This window comes from Rosa chinensis, chromosome 2 (assembly GCF_002994745.2).
Source record: "Rosa chinensis cultivar Old Blush chromosome 2, RchiOBHm-V2, whole genome shotgun sequence".
NCBI classification, from domain to species: Eukaryota; Viridiplantae; Streptophyta; class Magnoliopsida; order Rosales; family Rosaceae; genus Rosa; species Rosa chinensis.
Window position 1 is genome coordinate 68,702,091 of NC_037089.1, and position 17,453 is coordinate 68,719,543.

The following is a 17,453-nucleotide window of genomic DNA, read 5'->3' on the forward strand; positions in this document are numbered from 1 at the left end:
TTCTTCTTATAAATAGTAGTACGAATGAAAAGATTGCATAGTATGTGAGAAAGAGACATCGCTGAAATCAATATATGTACGTAGACACGTATTACCGCCAAAAGCTCAAATTGATTGTGACTTTTGTGAACCAAAGAATCAAAGATGGACGAAAGAGGACTATGCAGTTCTAAATAAGTTAACGTACAAGATCTAATTGTAACCAGCTAACCATATGAATAAGGAGATAAAAGGCTTGCACATAAGATTTAAGGCAAAGTTTTATTTAGGGATGACAAAAATCCTCAATGGGGCAGAGCTTTATTGGATACCCACCCCTAATGGGGGGAGAATTTGGGGATAAATGGAGAACGGGGATGGGGATCCCCAATCCCCACTATCTAAGATCGGGGATGAGGCGGGGCATATGATCTCCATCCCCAAACTCGCCCAAATGATATATTAATATATATAATTTATATATATATATATATATTTTTTATAATATAAATTACAAATATATATATATATATATATATTTACTATTTTAATGACTACACTTTTACTTTAATGGTGTTTGACTTTTGCATTCACTAAATTATTATTTATGAATTTAATCATGTTTTAATTCTACTTTTTTATTTTAAAAAAGACAATATGAGAAAAAATTTATTCTATTTTTTTAAAATTCTTATTGGGTATTTAGGGCGGGTTTGGAGGCTTCATCCCCAGCCATCTTATATTTTTTGTCTTCATAAGGCCACCTAATGCTTCAATTTTGTCTCCAGTTGACAAATTTACCCTTCTACCTTATCTAAACAAGCTGAAATGTTCTGCTCCACTCTCTCTCTCTCTCTCTCTCTCTCTCCCTCCCTCCCTCCCTCCCCCCCTCCCTTCAGTCCTTCACAAATCCACACGACACTGTTGCCTCTCTTTCTCCTCTTTCCAAACCCAAACGACTCGGTTGCAGACCTCAAACCTCAGACCTCACAAGCTCGCCGGCAAAACATCTGATCGTCGACGGCAAGCAATTCGAGCCTAACCCGAAACATCTGGTTCTCCATAAGCAGGTAAACCTTCGGATCTTGGATCGCGGTTGCAGTGGATTGAGCTCGGATTGAGGTCGGGAGATCCGTTGTTTCGGTTAACGGCGAGAACGAGGTCTGTTGTACTCGTGGTCGAACGCCTGCGAGTCCAAAGTGTAGCGCAGCCGTAGTCAAGAAGCTTCAGCGAGCTGAGGTCGTGGATCCGGACGATGACCTTCGACGACCAGAAGCCTGGAACCTCCGGTCTCCACTCTGTAACTTGATTCGGTGAATTCTGGCACTGTTATCCATGATCTCGTATTAACAAATCACCAGATTAGTCATGTTGTGATTGAAATTATTCCATTCTGATTGAAATTGTTCCAGTTTGAAATTGTTTCATAATTGTATGATAGAATGAGAATTGTTGAAGTTTCTGTTAAGAAGGATTGTCATTTTGTTATGGTATAGATGGATGAATGTGATGATTACTTTATCAAGTTCTTGAGTCATGTTTGTTTGAAGTTGAAATAAAAGTAATTTGATTCAAGTAGTGGACATTTTCAATTTATATTTGTTTGATGTTTCATAGTAGCTTCTGTATTGGTTGGGAACAGATTTCTTAGTCATTGTGAGTAGCGTTATTAGTCTTAATTTAAGGGATTAGCTTTTGTGTTACTTGGTAGTAGATTTTGTTATTGGTAAGAATAGATTTTGTTGTTTGTTTGAGTAGCTTTTGATGTTATTGAGAGTAACTTTTGTTGTTGATTAGAGTAGCTTATGTTGGTGGTGATGGTAGTTTTTGTTGTTGGTAAGAGTAGTTTTTGGTGTTGATAAGAGTAGTTTTAGTAGTTGGTGAGAGTAGATTTTGTTATTTGTGAGAGCAGCTTTCTCATGTTGGTGATAATAGTTTTTGTTGTTGGTAAGCGTAGCTTTTATTCTTGGTAAGAGTATCTTTTGTTGTTGATAAGAGTAGCTTTTAGTGTTGATGACAATAACTTTTCTTATCTCGTCGAAACTCTCATTGGAGTAGCTTTTGTTGTTGTTAAGAGTATCTTTTGTGGTTAGTAGCTTATACTATTGATGATAGTAGCTTTTCTTACCTCGCTGGAAATCTCACTTGAGTAGTTTTTATTGTTGGTAAGAGTAACTTTTGGTGTTTGTGACGGTAGATTTTATTATCTCACCGAAAGCTGTCGAAAATCTCAGGAGTAGCTTTTGTTGCTGGTGACAGTAGTTTTTGTGACCTCTTTGGAGGTCACTGGAAATCTCACCAGAGTAGCTTTTGTTGCTAGTGACAGTACCTTTTGTTGCTAGTGATAGTAGCTTTTGTGACATTGCCGGAGGTTGCCGGAAATCTTATCAGAGTAGCTTTTGTTGCTAGCCACAATAACTTTTGGTGTTAGTGACAGTAGTTTTTGTGGTCGCCGGAGTTCGCCGAAGGTCAGTCGGAGACTAGTCGGAGTTCGCCGAAAGTTGGTCGGAAGTTGGTCGGAGACTTGCCGGAGTTGACCTGAGATCTCACCGGAGGAGAGAGAAAATGATTGTTAACTTTTTACTGTAGTGGAATTTATGTAAATATGTTAATTTTTATATCTAAAATATAACTTCTTTTTTAATCAAGTGGCCTTATGAGAGAAAAAATTAATTGGTGGCCTTATGGCTAAAAAACATTTAAAGATGCATTTATATGTAATTAACTCATATTTTTATTGGGGATGGAGGTGGAGAATTTCCTCGAAAATAGGGATACCATCTCAATCTCCATCTCCATCTCCAACGCGCCCATTGCCATCCTTAGTTTTATTGGGCTAGCTAGCTAGGTGATGTGATCGTAATTTTGGCTTAGCTCGATTCTTCTGCTAAAATCTTGGAGCCAACTTGTGAGAGGTACCACGAAATTAAAGTAAAGATAGTGGTAGGTTGGCCTGTCATTGGTTTGCCACCCACAAAGTTATATATAGCTAGTTTCCATCACATTTTGTCGACCTAAGTTTAGGCCTGATAACATGCAATTTGGGTCCCCTGCTATATCCAAGTCATCCGGAAATCCAAGTGTCACGATTCTAATTTGCTTGCAGATTTGAGTTACAGAGATTTTTTTTTTTTTGTATTTTTTTTTTTTTTTTTGGCAAGAAAGTCTCTCGGATAGAGATGGAAGCTGAAGAATAGAATCCATCTCTTTATGTTATTGTCTTCGTTCATGAATTTTTTTTTTTTTTTTGAGAGAATGGTCTTCATTCATGATTTAACGTCATATATCACAAATTATAATATAACAGAAAACAGTCTGTAGTAAAATAATAATTTCTTCAATATTCTATCAAACTTTAGCACTATCAACTTATCAAGCCAATTGTTAAGGCTGTTCAAGCTGTGACAGTAGAAGATCATGACTTCTCTACTTTGGGAATTATTGTTGAAGAAATTAAAGACTTGCTAGGTGATTTGCTTTTTATGGGTATTCATCATACTTATGGGACTACTAATTATGTTGCTCATAGACTAGCGTAATTTGGTTTTGATTCTGACATTCAAATGGAATGTATGGTTTGCTCAAGCTCCACAGTGTGTTTTGGCTGCCCTACAAAACGATTGTAATCGTATAAATCATTAATACAATTTCATCTTTACCTAAAAAAAAAAATCAAGCCAATTGTTAAATTAGTAATATTTCTCTAAAAAATATTTCAAATTTAAAATATAATCTGTGATAAGGTACTACTATACCATACTAAAGAGTAAGCAGTTTAGCTAAAAAAGGGAGACCATGGTCCCTTTTTTATGGAAAAGCCAAAGTTTTATTTGAATATCCAAATTATTACAGTTTTGCTCAAATTAAAACACAAGAAACTATTTCATTCACGAAAATGTTACTGACTATCAAGATTATGATTATCTTGTTCTTACATTGTTGATCTGAGATATTATATGGACCGCCCACATTAATTATTACAGTGACTTGTAATCAATAGCTGATCTAAGTCAAACTGTACGTCAAAGTGATTAAAACACAATGTTTGAGATACACACACACACACACACACACGGAGCCGTTCAAGAGTGGACGTCCGAAACCTAAAAAAGTGCGAACGTCGCTCCTCCGGCCTCGATCAAGCTTTGACGGCGCCAGGGCCGGCCCTGTGAGTTTAGAGGCTCAAGGCGGGAAAAAATTTGAGGCCCCAAAATAAATGCTCAAACATTACAAAAGAAAACAATATCCCAATTTCAAAGTATCACTGAAATATGACTCGTCTTGCATTTTTAGATGCAAAGGTACTAATCAAATTTACATAATCAAGTTTTCCAACAATATCTTTTTCAATAGATATCATAGCCAAACCACTCAATCTCTCTTGTGACATAGTAGACCGAAGGTAAGATTTGATCAATTTCAACTTAGAAAAACTTCTTTCTGCAGAGGCAACTGTGACTGGTATAGTTAGCAAAATCCTATAAGCAATCCAAGCATTTGGATAACAGCCATCAACTTCTTTTATATAATTCAACACATCAATAGCTCTTGTTGTTTCATTGGGTAAATCTTCACTCAACATTCGTAAGTCATGATATAGATCATCTTCATTAAGATCAGAAATCTCACCATGCTTCAATAAATTTGTAAGGTTAGCACAAAAACTCTTCAAACTATCTCTATCTGCAAACCTTAACTTATCCAAATCAAACAAAAGCCCAAAATTCTCTTCAAAAGTCTTAAATTGCTCAAACCTGGTTTAGAAAAAAGAAGAAGATGAAGTTCAATAAACTATATAAACATGTCACACCCAAAACAACGGTTTCTCTGCTTGGATATCATTAAGTTGGATAAATTAAGTGGTAGGTACAGAGTTGTTCAATTTGAAGAAACTCACATCGATGATCTTGTAATACAAGAGTGTGCTCACAGTTACTTGGTCAGTGACATGGTCAGTTACGTGACCAGTTACAATTACTTGGTCAGTGACATGATCAGTTACGTGACCAGTTACATGACCAGTTACAGTTACTTGGTCAGTGACATGGTCAGTTACTTAACCAGTTACATGACCAGTTACAGTTACTTGGTCAGTGACATGGTCAGTTACATGACCAATTACTTGGTCAGTTACATGGTCAGTTACGTGACCAGTTACATGACCAATTACTTGGTCAGTGACATGGTCAGTTACATGGTCAGTTACGTGACCAGTTACATGATCATCAGCTTGCTCAAAACATCATGCTCATTAACTGTTATAAATCATGATTTCATAATTACATGTTTCAAACCAAAATTGAAAAGGAATGGAATACAAGAGGCCAAGAGCATCAAAAACACAAATAGAGAATGAAAAAACTAAAATTTCTTCAAAATCGAAAATAAAAACCTTCAAAGATCTTACCTTTTTGCGTTTTTGGAAGATAAAATCAACTCTTCAATCTCTTGAATTTACTTTTTCATCTGATCCTCTCAATCACAATTGGATTTTCGATAGCCACCGAGGAAACCTTCTGAGATGTTCAATCACAATTGGATTTTTGTCTTGGATTGAGAAAGAGCTTCAAAAACTTGAACTTAGAAAGAGGAAAATCATCTCCTCTCTGCTGCTTTGCGTCTCAATCTGATGGAACTATGGAAGTATTGAAAACAGAGGGCCATGTTGCGTGTATGAAGACACAAAGTGGTTTAGATTGATTCTGTTTTTTTTTTTTATCTGCATGCCTACATAATAAAATTTTTTGAGGCCCCTAAAATATGAGGCCCTAGGCTTGGGCCTGCTTCGCCTAGCCTCAGGGCCGGCACTGGACGGCGCTGCAGGGCTTGCCTGAGGGGGGCTAGGGGTCTGAGAAGCCGGTCTGCAGTCGGGTGGAGTCGCTGGAGATGAGGTTGCGGAGCTGCCGAGAACCTTGCAGTTGTAGGTCCGGCCGCTGCCCAGAACGTGCAACCTCAATCTCCTCTGACCTCGATCGCTGCCCAGAACGGTCAGGGATGCCTCTGGCCTCCCTCCTCCAAGCCGCGCGCTCCTGGAAGCTGCTGCTGCGTCGACGTCCTCACTTTAGCGACAGTGCGAACGTCTGCCTGTGATCAGGCCTGTATATACTCTGTGTGTGTGTGTGTATATATATCAGATTTGCTTACATAAGGGACAATTTTAAGGGACTGTGATGGACAAATGCATCTTAATCACATGTATTAAATACAAAAGCAGAAATTATAACAACTTCAAAATGTGCATTTATTTTCAACCGTCAGATTCTCTTGTCCCTTACAGTCCCTTAAAATTTGTCCCTAAGGTGAGCAGACCTTATATATATATATATATATATATATATATATAAATACAGCAAGGTTCCAAAGAGGACGTCCTTGCTATACATAATCTGCGGATGGGTTGCGAACAGCCGTCCGTTTCTTTAAATGAAAACCAACGGCTCAGATCGATCTCTTCCCAAAGAACAACGCGGGTCGAAGTACAAAGCCTCAGACGAACTGTAGACTATCCACTTCGATGCAGCCAAGGACGTTGGTTCTCCATCTCAACTCCACCCAAAATCCAGGTCTTCTCCTTTCCAAATACTAGAAACTCATCTCCGGAGTGATTCTACCGGCGACGCCCGATATCAGTCCCCGCCGAACCTTGTCATCTCCTTAGTCCTCCTCACTGCTGCCGTTTGGGTTCGACGATGAAGCGGTCAACGAAGCTCATCACCGGTGAAGACCCCGATGAAGGTCCCCAAGTCGCCGTATAAGGTAAAGCTTTGAGTTTTCTGAGTTTGAAGATTTGGGATTACTGAGTTTGAAGATTTGGGATTACTGATTTTGTTTTTGGGATTACTGATTTTTCTGCAATTATCTACAGGTGACTCCTGCTGTGAAGAGCCTTCAGCAAAAGTCCAATTCATTGTTCTCTTATGAGCTTCAAGAGATTGTCCATGCTAAGGCAGAGGTCAGTAGTTATCACGGACGTCCTCTTTGGGATTTTTCAGATTTCATATTTCAGATTTTGAGGGTTATGGATTTTGTGGTGTGTGTGATTTTTCAGGTTTTGGATTTGCAAGATGATTTCAGTTAATGTCTGAGGATAGTTGTTCATCATCTCATTTCGTAGAATAATGTCTCAAACATATCAGTTAACTACCACAAAACATGCTCTCTAAGGTAAGCTTTGAGCTCTCTGTATTTAGTTTTTTTTTTATTTTGCACCTGATTTGGTCAGTTTAAGGGATATGGATTTTGTGGTGTGTTTGATTTGTTGAGAAATAGCTACTGTGATTGACAACCCTGATGAGGCAGGTAAACATTTGAAGGACAAGAAAAATGGCCACTACCATCATCATAGACAGGGTCACAATCATTACTCAGGAGAGGAGAAAGATCACCATCATCGGGATTCAGTTAAGCACATCAAAGACCACAGTAGAAATGGAACTGATGACATTTATGATGGTCCTGATGATCAGAATGTGTAGATGATCTTATAGGACGCAGAGGTCATTCCCTGGTTTGGTCTTGTTTACATTGATTCTTAATTGTTGGGAGGGATGTCCTCTTTCCTGCATTTGTACCTTAAACTTCTATTGAATTAAGAGGCCTGGCCTTTTTTAACATTCCCAATTATGAATTGATATCTGAAAATTCTGCTATGTGAGGTTGTTTTGTGATCAGTTTAGAGAAAAGAAAAAGTACAAAAAGAGAGGAGGTTCTCAGCATTGCTGGTTTGACGATTAAAGCCGAGCTTGTTAGCTGAACAAGTTTTTAACAAATTTTTTTACTGTTTTGCAATATGTTCTATATATATTCCCAGTGCTCAAATAATTGTGGGAGTGACTTGCATGAGCTAGCAAGGTTGAAGTTCCAATCCACGAGGAAAGCTAAGATTTTTTTTTTTTTTTTCAATAAAACTAAGATATTTGGATGCTCAAACCGCTGAAGATCTATGTATCTTTGAACCAATCCCTGTTCTCCAAGACTGAACGTTTGAATAATGTATTAGGACAGTCAAATTCTAATCGATTGTCAAGAAATTCATTTTCCATTTCAAGTTGCACATTATTAGAAGATGCTCTAAACTTCAAAGACTAGTATGTGATCTATTATTGTTATATATTTTCAGGGTATCATGAAATTGGTTCTTAGGAGTTTAGACTTCCATTCAACACACAAACGGAAAATGTCAAATGAAATTAAAAGTGTAAGCTTACTTGAAAATAGTTGCTATAGCATAGACATTTTGACACAAAAATGGATCATATTTCATACTAATGACGACGACCAAACAACAGTTTTAAATAAAAACAACAAAATGCTCAGGAGTCAGAACGCCAAAATTGTATTTATTTTTCTGATTCCAAGCTAGGAGCCTAGGATATTGTATCCTCAGCAGTGGGGAACAAATTAATAGCAACTATTACTCAACAATGGTACAACAATGCAGGCTTTCTACGTATTAGTTAGAAATTCTTCTGTATTTTTTCACTTGCAACTCCATCTGCTAAAAGAATTGAGGTGACTTCCTGCAAACAAAAGACATGACAAATGTCAAATTTGCACAGAAATTTGATAGTGGTAGAAATCAATCTGAACATGCTCAAGTTAATAACCAGAATCAGATCCACAAAAGCCAACATATGTGCAATGCATTAGCTTTTAATATTGTCTATGATAACAAACAAGGCACCTCACTCACTGGGCAAGTCTATACCAAAATATTTTTCAATCTACATTTCTGTACATGTATAAGATAGTTTTATGTTCCAGTAAATTGTGCAATCCATTTAAGTAATCAAAAGTAAGCAATTATTAGACCTTTGCTGGTAAGTGCAGGCCTGGTGCATATCAGAAAAGTCACTAACCCATAAGACGGACATGATAACACAAGTTACTATGCAAATGTCCAGAAAGTTAAATACATTCTAAAGATGTCTAAACCATGTGAAATAGAAAGACATTATGGGAACGTTAGGAGGCATGAAAACCAATCACAGTAGCTATTTCTCAACAAACTCAAAACCAATCACAGTAGCTATTTCTCAACAAATCAAACACAATCACAATAGCTATTTCTCAACAAATCAAACACAAATCACAGCAGGAGTCATCTGTAGATAATTGCAGAAAAATTAGTAATCCCAAAAACAAATTCAGTAATCACAAAATCAGTAATCCCAAATCTTCAAACTCAGAAACTCAAAATTTTACCTTATACGGCGACTTGGGGACCTTCATCGGGGTCGTGATGAGCTCCGTTGACCGCGTCATCGTCAAACCCAAACGGCAACAGTGAGGAGGACTAAGGAGATGACAAGGTTCGGTGGGGACTAATATCGGGCGTCGCCGGTGGAATCACTCCGGAGATGAGTTTCTAGTATTTGGAGAGGAGAAGACCTGGATTTTGGGTGGAGTTGAGATGGAGAACCAACGTCCTTGGCTGCATAGAATTGGAGAGTCTACAGTTCGTCTGAGGCTTTGTACTTCGACCCACATTGTTCTTTGGGAAGAGATCGATCTGGGCCGTTGGTTTTCATTTAAAGAAATGGACGGCTGTCCGCAACCCATCCGCGGATTATGTATAGCAAGGACGTCCTCTTTGGAACCTTGCTCTGTGTGTGTGTATAAATCCTTAGCCCACCCCACTCTTACATATATCAGTGAAAATCGAATTTATGACATTTACAGTGTTGAAATTATAACTTATCCACATGCTATAGCTCACTGACATTATTAATGTTTTGATATTAACACACAATTAATGCATTCCCTGCTTTCCTCTTTATAACTTCCCTTGCGTTCTTCAGCTGGTTTAGGCTAGGGTGATGAACCTTAGACATATTACACATGCAATATTACTCAGCATTTTCAAGCCAATCCGCTGAGAGATTAATTGACAGTGAAGCCACTCGCAGTCAGTACAGTTACATTATCTGAGAAAAGGATCACTGCAGTCGATCTTCTGCAACAAACCAAAACAATAAATTAAGCATTCTTTGTACTAATTCAAGAAATCACTCATCTACTTTATAAAAAACTAGTCATTGCATCCTCAGAAAGCTTCTCTAAGGGCATTTCGGGCAAGATTCGCTGCTAGCAAGCTCCTCTCTCTTTAGACGTACAAGATGCAAATTGAAATGATGCCACTTCTCTTCAAAGGTCAAAGTGCGGTTCTTATATTTGACCACGTCAAAAGGTATGTATGTTATGCAGGTATACATGTATATATATGTGTGAAGGTTTAGTATGTGTATATATGGTGGTTGTTTACATGCTCTGTTATTGGAATCGCAAGTCTTTTGCCAATTTGCCCGGCCTCATTCTTTATTCCACAATATTTTGCAATGATTGTTTCTTTGGGGTACTCTCTCCTCTGAAGTCTTAACCAAGAAATGAAGAAATACATAATCGATTTTGTCATATTCTATCATGTTTAATTGTGAAAGCGACAAAAATGAGGCCTCCGATTGTTGTACTGGGAAGCCAAGAAGTTTCAAGAGTCTTCATCGTTGCTATTGTTTAACCATTCAATCCGTTGCTGCAGTTTATGCGAAATTGAATCACAAGTCAGTAAGATTGTTTCCACACAGCGCGCCACTACTTGTGCGTCTGAGCTTGCGTCATCAACGACATCAAACCACCTCAAGCGGGCGGCCGTAGCCTCCATGATATCAAAAGGTACAGTACAACTGGCTCACTCACTCTGCTCACGGAAACCCTAGGGTTCGTTAAATTCAGAGAAAACGAGAAGGGCGGTATAAGGGCCTGGAATTTCAGGAATGAAGCCGAAACGGTAAATAAATAGAGTTGGGGAATAGAGAAAGGGGGATGGGGAGAAATAGAAATGAGAAGACCATTAAAACAAGTGCAAGGAGTCATTCCATGGTTAGTGGTCAGCCATAGAAACAAAGAGAAATTCTATAAATCACGAACAAAGAAGGAACTCAACGCAGAGGAGAAATCTCCAACTTTTTTTGTTTGTTTTTTGTACAGTTAACTTGTAGTTAACTGAGAGTTACACAAAAAAAATAAAAATCGGTGGAAGAGTGATGTGTCATTTATCAAGACCCTTATATTAGACTGACAGTCTAAATTTTATAAAATTGAAGTAAATTCACACCCTCACTTTAGAGGAACCGAATCCCTCTACGCATGTGCAACATTGGTCAAGCATTCAGCAATGGTTCCATCAAAATATCGGATGTGTTTCCTAATCTAGAGGAAATGAACATTGACAATTGCCCAAATTTGTGGGAATTGCCTGCTGAGCTCTCTGATTTGACTCATCTAACAGTGCTCGTATCACCAATTGTGACTTGCTTTTGTTTTTGACTCGAGGGATCCGAAATTTGGCGAATCTAGGAGTATTGAGGTTAAGGTTCTGTAGAAGCTTGTTCGAGTTGCCGGGCTCAATTGGAAACCTCAAAAAGTTAAACTTCCTTGACATATCTTATTGCATCAGCATTGAGGAGCTGCCTGAGTACACATCAGTGAGATGAGCAGTTTAAGAAATGTCGACATGAGAGATTGCTCAGGATTGAAAGAGCTGCATCTATCAATTTGGATCTTGAGCAGTTAGAGGAAGTAACATGTGATCAGCGCACAGAAGGGTTGTGGGAGTAAATAGCTGGTTTACTTGCTCACCACCAAAAATCCAAAAGCATGTAAAATCTAATGTCACAAGGATTTTTCTGTTATTTAATTTGTTATATCATAACATCTTGGTTAGAAGGATTTCTAGGACTACTGTAAAGTTGAGTTTATTGAGCTAGGGAGTGATTGTGGCTTTATCTCTGTTCTTCTGCTAAAGAAGAGAGAGTGATTGCTTGTTCTTCCCAGAAACTAATACTACATGTACAGGAAGAGAGGTGACATTTCAAATGGATATAATTTTACTAAAATCACAGCCCTTACAGTGGTACTGTTTCAATAGGGAAAATTATACACAGATTACCAATTTTTAACCACAGATAGCAGTTGATGTGGCTTTGCACATGAATAATTGCAGTGATCGGTTATGGAATAGTTCATCCAACACACCCTGTGGTCAAATTGATAAATTCTGCATTGCACTTCCAATCATCCAATGGGAAAGTTGCTACAGTCACATACCTTCCCCTGTAGCATTTTCCTCGCTTTCTTCAGCTGGTTTAGGCTATGTTGGTGAACTTTTGACAAATCACCAACCTATATTCTCATGGAATGGTAATCAGTATTTTCACGCCAACCACAGAATGGAGCGGGAAGCCACCTCTCATTCAATAAAGTTGCACTATCTGAGAAGAGGATCATTATCTTCTGCAACAAACCAACGGATTCTTCAGTCTTAAATTAAAAAAATCATGCATCTTGATATAAAGATTTCAAAAAAGGTAACTGGATTATAATTTCTTGAAGTTGCATACTCAAAAGGTGCAGTGATCTCTAAGGACCATTCGAGCAAGATCCACTGCTCCACTCTTTTTGTAGATAAGATGCAAATTGAAAGCTGCTTCTCTCCGAAGGTCACAGTAACCCGGTAATAGATTCTCAGCAGATTCGGGGTTCTCATGAGGAAGTTTAGGGAGCGGGGAATCCTTCTGATGAATTGCTAGAACATGTTGATAATACACAGCTGCCAGAGTCACAAGGCCAATGTGGTGGAAGGCCCTGGCTAGGTTGTACAAAGCCTCCTGGCTGTTTTCACAAAGACGCAGGTTGTTGTAGAGGAATGCTAAACCCTGTGCAACAGACTGGTGCCTGTTCTGAAGTCTGAGTCCAAGTGCTAAGTTGATTAAGGCGGTACCAACACATAGATTAATCAAGGCATTCTCGGGCAACAACTTATAAGCTTCAAGGTATTCTCTGGCAGCATCTTGATGACGGCTTTTTCTTGTCAAGTGATGCCCTGAAATGATCATGGGAGCTGCACAGTCTTTGAGTTTGTCCCGCTTACCACGTAGAAACTTAAAATGCCTTGCATACCAGTCATCAAATCTGGTAATGACTTTGTAATAGCAATTCCAGGCAGCATAGCTGTATGGATGCTGGTCTGCAATGTATTTTACACAGTCAAGCCCATGCTCAGGATCAGGAGTGTTGTATGCTATTTGCGCTCCAAGAGACCGGAGTTCCTCAGCAACAGAAGATATGTTGCGAGTCACCTTCAAAGCAAGATTTATAATCTCCAATGCTTCGCAATATCTATGCAAGGAAGCCAGTGATTTGCACAAATCTATTATGAGGTCATAATTCTCTTTATCCTTGAGAAGATCAGGGAGGGGAGATTCTTTATGTATTTCCTCTGGAGGATCTTCATCTGAATCATCACTTTGCCAGTCAGCTCCCGCAGCCATTGCCTTTGCTCTCTTTTCTTCCTTAACTTTTGCCTTCTTCTCGAGCAGCTTCTTCGCTCTGTTAGCTCTGCTCATATCTGATGCCGGAGTTACTGATATAGATCCACAAAGTAGGTTATCCGTTTGGTGGTTATTCAGAACTTTAACTCTTTCTAGCAGCACACTTTTTGTGAGCCTCTTTTTCACTTTCACCTTTTGCTGAAGTGATTCGATACATAATGCCTCACGCACAAGAGGATAGATTGTATCCACAAATTCCTTAGGCATCCCTTTAGCTCTGTAAATATGGCAAAGCTTCAGTTTCACCTTTCCATTGCACCACCATGGTTCTGATTTATCAGTTTGGAGGTCAGAACAATCAAGATTGTTGGGAGGAGATAGCAGCGAAATGGCATCCTCTTCTCTGGCTTCTTCAAGAAGAAGAGAAGCCAATGTCAATCGGGCATCAATATTGTTTTCGAGTGCCTTCAGAGCTTTGTAGAAGCACAAAATTGCTTGTGCTCTGTCATTTAAGGACAAATAGCATCGAGCCATTTTTATATGCAAAAAGCCATTATTAGATTCTGCGGTTCCTTTCAGCATCAAATAATACTTCAATGCAGAACTATACTGCTCAAGACTCATGAATGAATCTGCAACTTTAGTAATTAACTCAGCATGATCTGCACTTCTCTGTTCAAGAACATTAAAGAGCATTTCTGCCTTCTCCATATTTCCAAGGTAAGCATGGCAGATTCCTTCTTTAACTTTCATGTCCAAGGGCAGCTCTTTTTGAGAACAAGATACTAACCGTGCACGCTCAATATGCTGAAGAGCATCACTGTGTGCATTATTTTGCATAAGCATGGAAGCTAACAGATCAATGACGCTCAAATCAGGCTCAGTTGGATGACCTTTGAGATATTCCCCCAGAATATGAACAGAACGCTCAAGCTGACCACATAGTTTGTACATATTTGCCCCGGTCTTGAGTGCTTCAACATCATCAGGACAAGTTTGTACTATTTGTTCATACGATGTAGCAGCTCTTCGGTAATCTCCAACCTTAACATAGAGAGAAGCACGGCAATATTTCAGATTTATATTCTTAGGATCCGCTGTTATTGCTCTTGAAAGGCAATAAATAGCTCTAGGAGTTTTACCTCGCGTATTGAACCAGTCAAAAAGCAGTTCCCATAGAGATGAATCTCTTGGTGCTAAATGTGCAGCAATTGTGTAGAAATTCAAGGCTTTCATTTCATTACCAAGAGCATGATGGACAAGTCCCAGCGTGTGATATGCATCAGGCAAATGTGGTGCTTTCATAATAACTTCAGACAAGATGGGTATGGCCTCTTCATAACTGCCTAGAGCATAATGATAAGTAGCATCACCAAGCATTCGAGTAATTTCAGGGGTAAGCTTGTTTCTTGATCCTTTCCGCCTCCCTTTTTTCTTACGCTTCCTTGATCTCCTTTGCATACCATAATTCATGGCCTCCATAATTTCCTCCATGCTTGCTCCAGAAAGATCATCCTGCCTGACCTTCTTTACCGAACCTCCAGGCCGGTTATCAACAAGTGCTTTTCGTTTTTTCTCAGCTAGAGCCTCATAATCCATTCCCACAAATTTCTGATAAAGTTGGTCAGTAAAAGCACCATCTTCCACGAGATCCAAAGGATTAACCCCATCTTTGAAAGTGAGAGTACTCTCTTCCTCATCCTCATTGTCGTCCTCTTCCACTTCCCCATCTTGTTCATCATCCTCATTGTCTTCTTCATCCTCTTCGTTATCATCTTCCATCATGTCATCCTCAAGACCCACAGCGAGAGCATACTGTGAAGCCTCTTCATTATCACCAGCAGCATTGTCCTCTTCATCCATTAAGATGTATAGGCAAATAAATCCTCTTGGAGATCCCAAAAAGAACAAGAAATGAAGAAAAGCATACACTGGCTAAAAATAGGTGACACGCAAAACCTGTTTTGCCAATACTGTCATCACCATTAGATTACTCACAAATACCATCTCAAAGCAGGACACAAATAAAACATGATCCAAGAATATCATAAATTTGCAGCGAACTGATTCATAAACAGCTATAGGATAACAGGTACAGACTAAAACCAATGCTTTCAAAGTCTAAGGCAATCAGGGAACGCATAAGCCTCAATACATTGAAGCAGCCGAATCCAATTCATACAAAAAAACGAAGGCAGAATTTATCATTCAAGCATGATAGTCACTCCAAGGCACACATAATAATCATTTCCCTTCTACCCATCATCATCCAAAACAGCATCATTTATCCAATTTATTACTATCGGCGAGAAATTTTCCAATCAAATTTGAACCTAATGATTTCTCTCCTTTAACTTATTTCCATACCATCCCGGAAAATTTTACTGGGCCAAAATCAAATTTGGCAAATTCAAATTCCTGTTAAAACAGCTTTCAGAGCTGATTCTCACATTTCTCAACTACAATTGGGGACCCTTTCTCCTTCCAAACACCACCCATCAATGTAATAACCTATTGCCAAATTGTTGAACACCAAGCACAATTCTTTAAGAAAATAAGGGGCAAAGAGAAAACTATTCAACTCAAGAATTAAACTTTTAACTCAGACAAACAAAATAAAAATGTTAGAATTTGGGGAGGGAGAGAGAGAGAGAGAGGGTTTACCTTGCAGAGTTCCACTAGAGGTGGGGGATTACAGAGGCGGAGGTCGGAGGTGATGAGTGGTAAGGATTGGGTCGGGCACCCTGTCTTTTTATTGCAAAGACTTGGACGGGTTTTCTATCTGGGTCAAGTTTTATTACCCGAACTTCAGAAGAACATTTGTTTCCATTTTTGGGAAGCTTTTTCTTGGAGTTTTAGTTGTTGAGTTTATTTTTCTTTTGAGCCAATAATTGTCAAGTATTTATTGCTATATTCGAAATTTCAATTTTGAATCTCTCTTCTACATTCATTAATCATTATAGGGGCGGCCAAAGTGGCACCGAGAAATTAATAATTTATCTAAATCAAATTATCAATTTCAATTTAGTTCAAGTCAACCAACTAACAACTTTTAGTGTAACTGACATAATCAATAATCAAGGTAACGTTATTCTCTTTTTCCCTTATCTCTTTTTCTCTAAATCATGCAAAGTGGGTTTGTCCACTTAGAGGAAGGCTCAAAGTGAACATACATGATATATAGCGCACCCAGGAACTCTCCATCAGTACCTCGCGCACACCCATCACCATCCAGCTTGAAGGCACCACCTAGATTTTGTATGCAATAATAGTAATTCACCCAAATTCTTTTCTGCCTCTATTGGCTATATTTTCTAATTTCTAGTAGCGCCTTCATGTGTTATTCACGAAGCCTATTTGATTTTGGTGGCTCAGGAGACATGTGTACGTACATTTTGTGAGACCCATGAGGTAATTAAGTTTGCTCAGTCACATTTCAAGTGTTGAGCGAATTAATTTAATAAATTTTATTTTCATTAAATTTTGGTGTCTACCCAACTGTACTAGCCCTATTTCAAAAAAAAAAATTGCGGGTTTCATTCCCCATATAAACTCCACTCCCCCTCCAAATTTCTCCACTCCCACGGAAAAACAGAGAGAGAGAGAGATAGAAAGATCACAAAATAGCAAGATTAAAGCTAGTATATCAAATCGAAAGTTCGAAACAGATACAATGAGACAATTACTAACGACATCAATGCAACATGAGGTTCACTTGTTGAAACACAACCAATAGCAAATATTTTCTTGTTAGTTTGAGATAACGATTTGTATACATATAAGTTCAACCAATAGTCCGTGGATAACTTCTAGATTTAGGAAGGGGTGTTGGCCACCTTGGGAGTACAAATGAGAAGGCGCCTCGCCCAAAATCAACGAGGTTTTCATATGGACTGATTAATGTAGCCTCCTTTAACCTTTTATCACGAATGTTACACGTGACAATAATGCGACCAAATAATTCTAGATACAAAATATCATCATTATTTGGATCGAAAGCTAGCATTGTAATTGGAGTCAGTATGTGACATCCGGGACTTTCGAAAACCATTGTGCTGAGGGAAACCATTGCACCGTTCGCCACCTCACTCCCTCCGCATCATTATCACCATCATCTTTCAACTCCCAAACACTCATACCGGGAAG

The 17,453-nt window shown here is 38.7% G+C and overlaps 1 protein-coding gene across 4 annotated transcripts; it reads right to left on the bottom strand.

Annotated features, from left to right (window-relative positions):
* Positions 1-11,841: 11,841 nt before the first annotated feature.
* Positions 11,842-16,124, bottom strand: LOC112187156 (transcription factor tau subunit sfc4). 4 transcript variants are annotated; one of them, XM_024325824.2, is made up of 3 exons: positions 15,972-16,124; positions 12,378-15,266; positions 11,842-12,267 (listed from the first exon to the last, which is right to left on the bottom strand). In XM_024325824.2, exon 2 carries the CDS (start codon positions 15,168-15,170, stop codon positions 12,378-12,380), a length of 2,793 nt encoding a protein of 930 aa, XP_024181592.1. In that variant the 5' UTR covers positions 15,171-15,266; positions 15,972-16,124; the 3' UTR covers positions 11,842-12,267. The 4 variants fall into 4 exon arrangements, with proteins under 4 accessions (XP_024181592.1, XP_024181589.1, XP_024181590.1 ...); XM_024325821.2 differs by having other exon boundaries at positions 11,842-12,270; XM_024325822.2 differs by having other exon boundaries at positions 11,842-12,270; positions 12,378-15,280; positions 15,972-16,110.
* Positions 16,125-17,453: the final 1,329 nt, after the last annotated feature.

What these genes read in the sequence shown, in the direction of transcription:
- LOC112187156 (XM_024325824.2), bottom strand. Translation starts at nt 15,170, where the DNA reads ATGGATGAAGAGGACAATGCTGCTGGTGATAATGAAGAGGCTTCACAG.